The 13,380-nt window shown below is 40.8% G+C and overlaps 1 protein-coding gene across 1 annotated transcript in view; it reads right to left on the bottom strand.

The window, feature by feature from the left end:
* Positions 1-2,375: 2,375 nt before the first annotated feature.
* Positions 2,376-13,380, bottom strand: part of RCHY1 (ring finger and CHY zinc finger domain containing 1) — a 22,410-nt gene continuing 11,405 nt past the window's right edge. The window contains exons 4-9 of the mRNA XM_075544203.1: positions 10,062-10,140; positions 7,747-7,791; positions 7,574-7,632; positions 7,457-7,483; positions 6,411-6,531; positions 2,376-3,026 (exon numbers count right to left, since the gene is read on the bottom strand). Of these exons, the coding sequence (XP_075400318.1) occupies positions 2,898-3,026; positions 6,411-6,531; positions 7,457-7,483; positions 7,574-7,632; positions 7,747-7,791; positions 10,062-10,140 (460 nt within the window). The 3' untranslated portion in view covers positions 2,376-2,897. The remainder of the gene's footprint in view (positions 3,027-6,410; positions 6,532-7,456; positions 7,484-7,573; positions 7,633-7,746; positions 7,792-10,061; positions 10,141-13,380) is intronic.

Here is a 13,380-nt window from a genome sequence, read left to right as displayed (position 1 = left end):
CCAAGTCTCCCATCCACAATTAAGTCCTTCTGAAGTGTAGTGAGCCTATTCTCCCCTTCTACATTTAGGAACAAATTTGGTCTTTTGAGAAATCAAAATTTATTCTATTAATCCAGAATATAGCATGCCTTATCCCAACCTCACTCATCTTCCAGCTTGCTTATCAGAGACTAGATCTCGATGCTTACACCAGAGGGCTCCGTCACCAGCCAGCCAGTCAGCTGAACAAGACATCGCTCAGAAGACCCAAATCCAAAGATTGATGATTCACTTACCAATTCAAGCAGTGGAGACGAATTCACTTACCAAATGAATTAGTTACCAAGTGAATCTGGAGATGGGGTCGTGGTGGGGAGGGGGTGTTTAGAGTGAGCCTTGACTTCTAAAGTAAAAAGCAGCCCGTCCCTGCCTTCCTCTGTGAGAAAAACTAGTCCAAGTCAAGACTAATCAGAAAGGATGACTGGTTGCTGGCTACCACTAAATGGTACAAGATCAGATTTCTGGGTTTACATTGGAAGAACCACATGTCCTATGGGGTCCTTTAAGCAAACTAAGGTGCAAGGCCATCTACTGAAGCCACTGTCCCCAACTAGACTCCCAGGCCCTCTTTGCTCAAAACTCAGGTGATTATGAGTTTGGATTCTGAAGGCTTGGGGAAATTGGTAAAGTACACCCCGGATGTCATCGCCATTCTACAAACAGATGGGCATGAGCCGTAGTATCTACTGAGGGGTCGGAATAGCGTGGCAAACCAGTCTTTAGCACTTAAAACGTCTTTTTTTTGCTTCCTCCTCCCTCAGTTTCCTAGACTTTATCTGATTTAATCTTACAGCACAAATGTCCCGAGGGTGTTACTACTATCCAGCATTCACAGGAGTTAAATGTTTGGAAAATTAAGGAACTTGCCCCAGATCATATGCTAGCACATGAGACTGGCATAATTTCAACTACTGCCTCTCTGTTGGCCAAGTTCAAACCCGTAGTCTGTCCATGCAACTCAGGCAACACCGAGAGCGGTTTCTGATGCCTCTCCTAAAACGAGACAAGTTTCAGAGGCACGTTTGGATGTGCAAATACACCTTACAGTACCCAGCCGAGACCCTGGGAAGGGGGCTTGCAGAGGGGGACGCCTCCGTTCTCCTCCACTCGAAACCATGCGTCAGCAGTTCGAAGCCATTTTGGGAGAAAGATGACACTTTTTAATGTTTAAAAATAAAGTTCCTTTTGCATTCCAACCACCAAGTTACCAATGCAACTTGATTGCATATTTGATCAATTTCAAAAGGAAGACACTGGTAGAACTCCAGAATTTCTGCGTAACTAGCATTAGTGATTGGTGCATGAACTTGCATAGTTCCACTGACTGAATTTCCCTGTATGTTGATACCAACCACAAACAGCACTGCCTTCAGAGACAGATCTCAAGATGTCTTCTTTAGCAGTGACTGTAACATGACTCCTTGATTGTGGTATTCCTGCCATTCCAAATGGCCATTGCGAGTCCATGTCGGCTCACTGATGCCCAGAATATCGATCTTTACTGTTAACTTCATCTCCCTAGATTTATACTCCATATGTTCCAAGTTCAAATTGATGTGCGCAGCTATGTCTTATCATTTTGAGTCGTGCCCTATCAACAAATGAACGCTGCCCAGGCTTTACTCCATCCATGGCATTACTGCTGGCTGTACTGTGAAAGCTCGGTCGGCCCAGTGTAGCTTTTTTCCGGGTTTGGGGGTTACCCCCTCATATGCCCCCATGAGGGCAGGAAATTTTGTATGAATTATTCATTATCTCCAGGCATCTAGAGCCTGACTCAGAAGAAATAATTTTGGTCAACCTAAACCAAATCATTTCCAGTGTTGCGGTTTTTCTCAAGGCCTTTGAAGAGTTGGGTACAAATGCATTGAAGTGAAAGAATGCAAAAATAAATCATAAAAACCCATCAAAAGGCACTACAAGAGAGCATGGAGACCCTATTAACATTCAACAAAATAAATTTTAAGTCTAAGTGCTAAAGAAGGGTAATTATAAAAGGAGCAACCCATCAGGATACAGCAGTTTACTTACCTATGCACCTACCATCAGTGCCCCAAGAGAGGTGGTGCAAATCCTGACAGAACTTACAGAACAGACACTCCACAGTAACCTTTGGGAGCTTCATACACACTTTCCACCCTGAATCTGAACCGCACTATAAACCAATTAAGGCCCCAAAGAGTTGTTTTAACAAAATATTTCCCCCAGCTGCACTTACAAGATATGTCAAGAGAAATAGAAGTTATTTTATATTATAAAGTGATTTGTACTGCCCTAATTGTGCCAAAAATAGACTTGGAAAAAATTGAAAGTTGTCAAAAATAAAACACTTTCAATATAATTTTATTAGCAGTTGTTACATTAGAATTCACATTTGCAGGACTGCTTAAGAAAATTCTAAAGCAAATATAATTATATTTTAACAGCACAGTAGAACCTATCTCATTATAGCCCAGCCCTCAAAAAATCAGGAGTAATACTGAGAACTAAATGCAGTTTTATCATGGGCCAGAAATGAATTCTGGGTGCACAGCATCACTTAAAGCAAAGTCCCACAGAGTACAGCATACAGCTATGGATGTAAATTTCCATGAAAAACATCCATTGGCTTCCAAATAACTGACATTTAAAGAGATTTCCAATCAAAAATACAAGCAGTGGCTTTCATGCAATATGGAGCTATGATCATTACAGAGACCCTGAATCCTTAAGTACTTACAATATGATTTTATGCTGTGACACAGTACAAAACAGACCAAGTCTAATGCATAGATTGTGACACCCTATGACAACAGGACACTATGAAGACCCCTTTTCTGTTCCAGAAATGCTAACTTTGCCAGTGCAGTCCAGGCTGGTCACTGCTGATCCAGGGAGATTCTACGTCCTCCGGCTTGAGCAGTATTGTAGGAGTCACAGTTCTTACATTTCATGCCTAATATATGGAACTGGACCGTGGAGCGCCCATTGCAATCATTGCAGAGAATCTGAAAAGTAGAAACATTCATTGACGTGAAAGTACATTAAATGTTCCCTACATGAGGTGGCATTGTCTGCTCAAATCAATCCTTGAAAAATCATACCAAACATGTTGGTAATATACAAATATATGCCTAAACACTTCCAATAAGTAGAAATGCTTTTTACTCTTTCACTGAAAATTCTAAGAGGCCATTTAAAATAGCTTTGAATTTAAAAAATGAAAATGGAGATTTCAGCCAGTGGCTTGATTTTACAATCATTTCCATATCGTATAAATAATACTAAAAAGAAAGTTATTCTAAGCATAAACAGATAAACTTCTAATGCTTACAATTAAAAAAACATGAATTTCTTTATTTTTCATCAACACTTAAAAATCTATTTTAGCCTTCCAAACAGTTTTATATACATAACATTTTCCCTTAGTCTTTAGGTTAAATATACTAAATTACTTTTTCCTATAATAATAAATTAAAGTCCAAAGTGAATAGTTCCTAAAACTAAACAAAAAGAAGTTTTTGGTTCATTCCTAAAACATAAGTGAGATATGTCAGTGAGAAGTCAATCTCTGCTTGAAGAGAGATCCTGCAAAGAGAGGTTTTAAGCAAAAAATAGACTAACACTTTTACTATGAAAGAAAAGCATTTGCTTTACGAAAGAAGAGCATTAGTTTTAGAATACTCACAGAAAAGCAGAAAAAATTCCAAATTAAATTTGGACAACAAATCTTTTAAACAATTCTCTACATCAGCAATTCTCAACCTGTAGTTGAGACCCCTTTGGGGATCGAATGACCCTTCCACAGGGGTCGCCTATGTGGAAAACACATATTTCTGATGGTCTTAGGAACTGAGACACCGCTGCTCTACCCGTCTCCAGGCGGGTCCACCCACATGCAGATAGGCCCACAGACGAGTACCAGGCGTGAAGACCCATGCTACATCATGCTTCAAGACAAGATTTCATTTACTTGTTATTAGAAATCAATATTTCACAATATATAATGACATATTATTTTGTGATTAATCACTATGCTTTAATTATGTTTCATTTGTAACAATGAAAATACATCCTGCCTATCAGATATTTATATGATGATTAATAACAGTAGCAAAATGACAGTTACGAAGTAGCAGGGAAATGATGCTGTGATTGGGGTCTCCACCACATGAGGAACTGTATGACAGGGTCGCCCATGAGGACGGTGGAGAACTATTGCTCTACATGAAGAAGCTCCATCAGCTGTTGCTCTGGCTAGAGCAGTGTGAAGGAGATGGGAAGAAATGCTTGTGGGCTTCTTCTGGAGATGTAAAAATGTTCTAAAAATGCTCATAACTCTATAATTGTATTTCAAAACCACTGAATTATATGCCTTTCCTAAAAAAAAAATTAAAAAAAAGCTCTTCCCCAGAGTGGGGGGCATCACCCCCTGGGGGTGGCATTGGAACGATGCAGGGGTGCTGCAAAAGCAGATACCCACCCTTTATCTTGTTCTTTCAGTTTGGGGGATAAGAAGTCTGAAGGGGCAAGATCAAGGCTGTGGGGTGGAGGAAGGAATGTCTTCCAACAAAATTTTCATAGGATACCCCTTGCTACCCTCAAAAATCAAACAGGTGCAGGGTTGTGACAGGAAAAACGTCCTCCACATAACATCCGTGCCCTTTTTCTCACAATCTTCTCAAAACTTCATCAGCATTCTCCCTGTCACTGAGTCGATTTCAAATCACAGCTCCCCTATACGGCAGGATAGAACTGCCTTGGTAGGTTTGGGAACTAACTATTTATAGGAGTAAAGTCTCATCTTTCCCCCACAAAGTGACTGGTGGTTTTGAACTGCTGGCCTTTGGGTTAGTAGCTGTGGCAGTATTATTTATGTCAACTTGCACTTGTGTAGGGGTGGAGTCTAACCTGTCAATCAGGTCAGTCTGATGATGCCTCCTGGGAGATTGGCCGTTTTTTAAGAGATACACTGGGGTTGAGGGGGGTCCTTCCTCTCTATCCCTTGGCCTTCCTGCTTGCTGGGACTCTGTGCCTGGCTCCAGCCCACTTACCCTGCGAGACAATCTCCAAGCTGTCTTTGCCCTGCCCTGTTCCCACAAACCTTGGAGCCATGACTGCACCCACTGGCCTGTGCTCTCCCCTGCCTCCCCTCTGGCATCACCGCCTCCGTGATGTCTGACGAGCTACGTAGTCTGGCGAGGCCCGGCTGGCATTGGGTCTCTGGACTTCAGTTGGACTGAGTTGGGCTGCCTTCTTTGTACACGATTACTTCTTAATATAAAGTTCTTTCTCAGACACAGATGTGTATCACTGAATTTGTATGTGCAGACAACCCAGTCTAACACAGTAGCCCAACGCATAACTCACTATGCCACCTGGATTGTCCTATTTCCTTCAAAAGCATCTCTCAAGAATTCCAAAAACTGTTGTCATAACCTTCTCAGGTGCCTCTATGCTTGGCCCAGCAGATCCCCTTGGACACCACTACTTAAGAGGGCAGCCTCACGAGACTAAGTGCACTTCTGAAAGAACTTGTCTACAGTGATCCACTGATCAGACAGATGTTTCAATACATTTTGTCTGAAAGAAAACCATAAATGTATGGACCCAACTAACAAGACGTTATGTACCCTCATACCCGAGAAAGCCACCTGGCTTTTCAATCCTGATCCAAAACACACGTGCTGCTGAGCACGGACATCAACAACCCTCAAGGAATGGCCAAAAGAGGAAACAACGCAGTACTTTCTGTACTGTCGGTGGGGGCTACTGTTGTGGGCCATCAAGTTGCCTCCAGCTCACAGTGACCCAATAGGACTAAGGAGAACTTCCCACAGGGACTCCTAAACCATCATCTGCACAGGAGAGTAGAGCCTGGTCTGCTCTCCCCCAGAGTGGCTGCTGTGAACTGCAGACTTCTCACTAACTCAGCACTAACTACTGTGCCGCCAAGGCCCCGGAGGTGGGAGGCCAACAAAGACCGGATAAAGCAAGCTGGGCTGTGATCAGAAGGGTCACAGAATGCACAAGCAAAACGCAATTGTCTTCACCAATCCACAAACCTACATTCTGGTGAAATAACACATAATTTAAGTAAACATCAGACCAGGGATCCACATCCACTCAGTTACATTATAGGCTCTGGCAAATAATGCATAAATAGTTCGGAGAAAGCTGTGCCTGCCACCTAGTGTTGGAACTATACAAAGGCATGAGGATCCACAAACACCCCTACTTCAAAGTAACTGAAACGTAAAGGCTATTCTGTCCTCCTCATGAACTCGCATCTGTTAAAGCAGTCATTTCAGACAAAATTTGAGCAAGCGGGCAGAAATGAACACGAATATGAACAAGGAACCTCCAAACCTTAAGATACGTGTTCTACTCACATCTACAGTCATGTTCTGATATTCGGAGGGCATAGGAGTCTGGGCCACCTCATCATCCAGCTGTCTCCAGAACCTGGTCATGTCTAATGCTGAGTGCATGCATAATGGACATCTGTAGCCTCTGGAAGAGATTTTTAAAAGGTTATTTTCCAAATACCAACTGATACATGGGACATCTAAGCGATACAAGGAGATACAAACTAATTGACGTAAAAATCATCCAAAGCAGGGCTCGCCTATTAGGAAGCTGGAACCCTTTCCCCAGAAAGGCTCTAAATAAATATCTGCATTGTAGCTGATGGGATATTTGAAACCAGCTTCTTTTTCCTCTGTCCTCGAAAACGGAAATGTAGAGGCATCAATCCATATTCTTTGTAGAGCAGAGTTAATATTTTTAAAAAGCTATTTCTTAGCTAAACAACCTCCATTTCTTAATACATTTACACAAAAGACTGTTTTCTCTATACAGAATTTTCAAACATTAATTTTCCTTTCTAAAACATTTCCTCTCTTTTCTGGTTCTTAGATCAAATTAAAATTTTGCTTCATCAATTGTCAGGACCAATTTACATTTACAGTCTCCCCTTCCCTAACTATTCTCATATCATGTCAACGGGCTTCCTGCCCAATTAATTGTTAGCGTTAGATAACCTCTTTATGAGCTTTCGCTGTTGTGCCAACCTGAGCTCTTAGGAGCACTGTGTGCCACGTTCCTAAGTGGGGTCACAATGCTTCGGTTGCTGCTGGCAGACTACGTCCCCCCTCACAAACCTGGCCAGAAAACAAGAAATATCCATCCCAAGCTGAGGTAATGACGTTAGGTATTATAGAAAAATGGGATGAAAGTATAGTGACATCACCTAAGACATTTTGGCCAGTTAATACACAACTTGCCTCCCGCACCCATCTCAACATCAATCTGTTGTCACACCCAACTCAGTATACTAAACAGTGGGGTGTCTACCCACCTCCCAACAGGCAAAATCAGGCAACACAACGCAGACATCTTAACAACAGACATTTTTAAAATCCCACCACTCACTCACTCTTTCAACATTTCTTCGTAACATGTCCTGAAAAACAAATACAACATTATTTTAGCAGGGCAAAAACTACCTCCATTTTCAAGTATCACTGAGGGAAAATAACCAAGCGCACTTTACCTGTGTAAAAGATGCCCACATGGCAGGACATGAGCAACAACTCGGGATGTGTGAATGTCCTGTGGCAGGAAGACACGTCAGCAGCCATTTGAAAACTCCATAAAATGCCCAAATATTTTACATTCAAAAGGTACGATTTCCAAAGTAAAAACCAAGCTGCACTTTGAGCTTACCTCCAGACATATTGGACAATTCTGCCGGGAGACATTTTCAATACACTGTTTAAGAGAGAAAGTCACCTTAGCAAAAACTTAGCTAGGCAGTCAGTTGTAGCAATAGTAAGCATACTTAGGCTAACAATCAAGGAAACTCTAATGTCAACTCCCTGAAGACGACGACACCAATATTAACACATGCTTCTGATGTGCCACCGAAGTCTTTAGTAGGGACTCTTTAACTCTCACAGCAACTGCTTCAAGATCGGCATTACTGCTTGAAAGAATGATCTTCACAGTGAGTATTATTACTTACTTCCATTTTGTAGTTAAGAAATTGATTCACCCAGTTAAGATATTTAATATCCAGAGGTCACATGGTTTGATATCATTCTACTTTTTATGTTTTACTACAAAGGCCCTGACCCAAGCTACTTACTAACAAGGGTAATAATAAGTTAATGTATATATGTAATATTTACCATATAGCATATGCTAGCCCATTATTTGAATGGAGTTCAATTCCCAGAACCCTACATGAAATAGGTATAATTATTACCCATTGTATGGGTGAGATATCTTAAGGCTCAGAAAAGTGAAACAACTTCTAAAATTACACACAAATAAGAGGTTGGCTAAACTTGAGCTGCACTAAGAGGGCGAAGTCAACTTCTGACCTTGACTAGACTTAGCATTTGGTTAGATGTGGGAGATAAGAAAAGGCAAGGCATCGTGGATTATTCCAAGGTTTTCCAGGGAAGCACTTGAGTAAATGGCAGGGCCATTTGCTAAGTACAGTAAAAGATAAACGACTAGTAAACACAAGTGAAACAATACATACAGTTTGAAGAAAACGGGGAGAAACCGTTAAAGCCTTCAAAGTAGTACATCTTAAAATCTGGATTCTAACCTCAGCTATGCCACTTACTAATTCTTAACATCTTTGACAAGCCATCGGTTCTTCCACCTACGTTTTCTTCTTCATTAATCCACGTTGTGTTGATTCTAAGAGACATTTTCCACACACCCATCTTAACATCTCTGGAACCATAGGATCATTGGCAACGTCAGGTTGAGGAGTTGCAAATGGAGTGGTGTGGGCAAAATGAGATGGCTTCCTATGTATACGTGTGCACACAGAGGACACACACTGCACATGTTCTGTAAACTATAACCAGCCTGCTGCCACTGAGTCAGTTCCAAAGGAACCCTTCCTGATGTAATCTTTATGGGAGCAGATAGCCTTTTCTTTCTCCCTGGAAGAGCCAGGTGGATTTGAACTAATAACCTTGTGGTTAGCAATCCAACACTTAACTGACTGCACCACATGGGCTCCCTGGAAAGTATAAAGAACCATAAAAATGAAATCTTCTAAGTTATTGATTCATAGATATTGCATTAGCTTATGTTACTAGCACCCCAAATTCAAGTCCATGAAGCCAACTCAATTTCCTCTTCAAGTAGTACCTAAGTCAGGACTAAAAACTTTGGAAGTCATCTTTAGACAGCCCGCTCTTCTTCCACGTTACCACATTCTTGATGTTCTTTACGCAGAGCCATTTCCTTATCACAACTTTAGGCCAGTTATTACCTAATATCTATAGTTCTGCAACAACTCATCTTTACTTCTTACTGAACCTACATCAATGCCAAGCAAAGGACTTCAAATACTTCTCTTTCTAAAGATCAATGCCTGTCTCTCTGTAACTCTCCCTCAACACCCATGCACAATACTGCTCCTTATACTAGTCATCCTTAGCGCACATGTGCATTTCACGCTGACGACTCTAAGCCCAACTGGTCTCTCCATTCTCTAAATTCTTACAGTAAGCAGAATCAGTACAATATATGTGATAATTTATGACGGTTTTATTTTTGTTTTCTGAATAATGAAAAAGAGTTGTAATGGACCTAGAATCGTGATGCAATCTCATATTCAGATTTAAAATGTCTTAAATTTTTGAGGAGACATAAAATCTGTTTTTTTAATCTTCTTGGAATGTTGTAATAACCAGCTGTACCGCTCAGTTCTCCTAGACTGTATTTTAAAAGCTATCCCTCAATGCAGAACAAATGTTAAGATTCCACCTTCGAAGTGGACATTATGCTATTATTAACTGACGTGTATTTTGACACAATGGTGAAAAAGCAGAATAATAAAGCAGATATCCTGAGACATAGTAGATTATCTACTTGCTAATACTGCCTTTAAAAAGGTAGCATGGTTAGCTGCACTTGGCAATAAAATTAATAAACTCAAACATATTAAGATTTATGCTGGTTTCAAAAACACTGTAATGTTTCAAAGATCATTCATACTGTGAATTGTCTACCTTGTGTTTTCCTTGGAGGTTCATCGCGAGGCATAAGTTACATTTCAAACAGTGGAAAAAATCTTCCTTTGGACCAATTCTAACAAAATATAAGAAAGCCAAAAGATTAGTTATTACAGTGATAATTTGTTCATCACGTAATGCCTAAATTTAATCCCACAGTAAAAATATTAAAACCATACAGAAGACCGTGGAGTAAACCCGTCTCCCAGCATTCATCTCCACATGTAACTACTGTAAACAGAATGTCACCTACCATTAAGACTTTCTTTCCTCCCTGCAATATTACACAGATGTGCACATACACACAAAAGGTTTCATCTGGTATTTAAATAACTTGACTCCTTCTATTAATGCCATTAGAGAGCTTCAGTGGCAAAGTGGACTACATGTTAGGCTGCTAACCACAAGGTCAGCAGTTCAAAACCACCAACCTCTCCTTAAGAAAAGATGAGGCTTTCTACTCCTGCCAAGAGTCACTGTCTCTGAAGCTCACAGGGACAGTTCTACTCTGTCCTATAGGGTTGCTGAGTCCAGATGGACTCAAAGGCAGTGAGATGTACACTGTTCTGTAATTTTCATATTCAGCAACATCCTGAATATCATTGTCTATATAGAACCACATTATTCTGAATATAAACATTTTTTCCTATGTATACTTATACAGACTCCTAAGTATACTTGCTTTTAATGGAATGTGCAAATACGTAAGTTAGAAAACCAGAGGAGAGAATATGATTGGCATTTCTCAAGCTAAAAAGAACTAAAGAGAAAATTCAAACCTTGAATGATAGTTCTGAAGGCTTCTATGGGTAAATCTTTGAATCATGCAGGAAACATCAAAAAAAGATGCGAATAAGGAATAACAATCAGTGTACTTAAAGAATTAATGATCTTCTACCACTTCAGGAGATAATATGTGATCAAGAAATGGTACTAATGGAAGAAATCCAAGCTGTACTGTAGAATCAACAAATACCAGTGGAAAGGCTGCAACAAATTGATGCAATGCTGGGGGCCTTTGCTCATCTATGTTAAGAAATTTGGAAGGCAACCCCCTGACCTAATGATTGAAGAGAATCATATTCATGCCCATTCCAAAAGACAATCAGATGGATGCAAAAGTTGTCGAGGAATATCATAAATATGTCAGTGATAGTGAAGAGAATTCAAAGAATGACTGTAGTCACCTATCAACAGGGAATGGTAGAAGTTCAGTTGGATTCGGAAAAGGACATGGGATAAGGAATATTACTGATAATATCAAGTGAAACTTTGAGAATAAACTAATGTATACTCTTGCTTTATCAAGTATGCAAAGGCTTTTGACTGTGTAGATCATAGCAAAATCACTGTACCAAAAGAATTAATTGATATTCATTCGTTTGCAAAGAATAGGAATTCCGAAACACTAATGTCCATCTCTGAAGAGGCAACCAATCAAACAGAGCTGTGTGGCTTAAAAGCAGAAAGTGTGTCCACCAGGGGTGCATTCATTTTGCTTCTTCAACATGTATGCTACGTAAATAATCAACAACTTACAATATGCAAATGACATAACCTTGTCAAAAATAAAGACAACTGGAAGCACTTGATGCAGAAGCTAAAAGACTATAATATTCGGCATGGATTACACCTGAACAAAGAAGAAATAAAAACTCTCATAACTTAACCAATAAAAAACATCATGATAAAGGGTGAAGAAACTGAAGGTGTCAAGAATTTCATTTACTTGGACCAAAGTCCCTGGAATATCCGTCAATAAATCAAATGCTATATTACATGAGGCAAATCTGCTACAAGGGACCTTTTTCTTAAAAAGCAAAAATGAAAGAAAAACAAATTTAGATCAAATTAATGTCGTCAGTGTAAAGAAAGATAAAAATAAAAAGCAAGAATGACACTTGGATGATAAAATTATGCATGATCCAAGCTCTCGTCTTTCCAGTGGCCTCATATGCATGTAAATACGTGCTGGTCAGTGGAAAAGAAGACAGAACGGAGGTGTTAGCCAAGAAGACTGAATAGGCCACTGAATGAAAGCAGAAGGGATGAGCCAGCCCACCACTCCACGGGAAAAAGATGACGCTCTGCAGCTCCACAGACATTTACAAAAATCCCAGAGGGAGGCTGTGGGTTGGAATCAACTGGAGAGTGGGTCTGTTGTTTTTGTGTGTGCATGGGTTTTTAAAATCATTTTATTGGAGGCTCCAGCAACTCTTGTTACAAACCATAGATCAATTGTATCCGACATATTAATACATACAGTCCATTGTTCTAGACATTTACTTTCCATAGAGCCCTTGGGATCAGCTCCTCTTTTTTTCCCTTGCCCCCCACCCCCAACCCTCGTGGCCCCTTGATAGATTGTAGATTATGAATTATTTTCAAATCTCACACCGACCAATCTCCCTTTCCCTCTGGTTTCTGTTATTCTTCCCCTCTGGATGGTGGTGTGTAGTTATGTGCCATTCATTGTGATCGGTGTCCTCCCTCCCCACCTCCCCCCCACCTTTTTGGTATCTCTATTCCCATTCCTGTTCCTGAGTTCCATGTGTTGTGAGTTTTATCACTTCCCTACACCTATGTACATGCTCCCATCTAGTCTAGAATGGGAAGCAACACTGAGGTCATGATAGTGAGGGGTGAGGAGGCCTCAAGGGATCAGAGGTATATTGTATGACCCATTAGTGCTCTACTGCACCCTGATTGACTCACCCCCTCCCCGCGACCCCTCTGTGGGGGGAATGTTCCATTGTCCATAGATGGGCTTTGGTTCTCTGCTCCAACCCACCTCTTCTCACCAAGGCATTTTTGTTTGTTTGTTTGTTTACTGTTTGTCGTGAATCTTCTGATGCTCGTTGCTCAGTCTTGAGTACACCTCACAATCGCACTGGTTAGTGTGCTTCTTCCATGTGGGCTGTTGCCTCACTGTTGGACGGCCGCTTGTTTAACTTCAAGCCTTTAATATCCCAGGGGAAGGTATGAGCCGAGGCCCAGGCCCGTGTGCAGCTTCAGTGTATTGCCTTATAAATATATGTACATAGGCCAATACCACTATTGCTGTGGATTAAGATATTTACATAAATGCACACCTCTGTTAATCTCCCTATCTATGCCTTTGCTTCCTAGAGCTTGCCTCTGTTTACTTTTGCCTCCTCCTGCCTCGCCATCCCTTTCCCCCTTCTTCCACCTCTTAGTGCCTTCTCTCCACTAGCTCGGTGTTGCTCTAATACTCACAGGATCTCTACTCTCTCCTAGATGCTGGTTCCACTTCCCTTATGTTCACCTGCTGTCCGTGACACCGTCTGCTCACCAC

This window comes from Tenrec ecaudatus, chromosome 3 (assembly GCF_050624435.1).
Source record: "Tenrec ecaudatus isolate mTenEca1 chromosome 3, mTenEca1.hap1, whole genome shotgun sequence".
NCBI classification, from domain to species: domain Eukaryota; kingdom Metazoa; phylum Chordata; class Mammalia; order Afrosoricida; family Tenrecidae; genus Tenrec; species Tenrec ecaudatus.
Note: the sequence above shows the minus strand (reverse complement) of the source record. Positions and strands in the feature narration are given on the sequence as shown.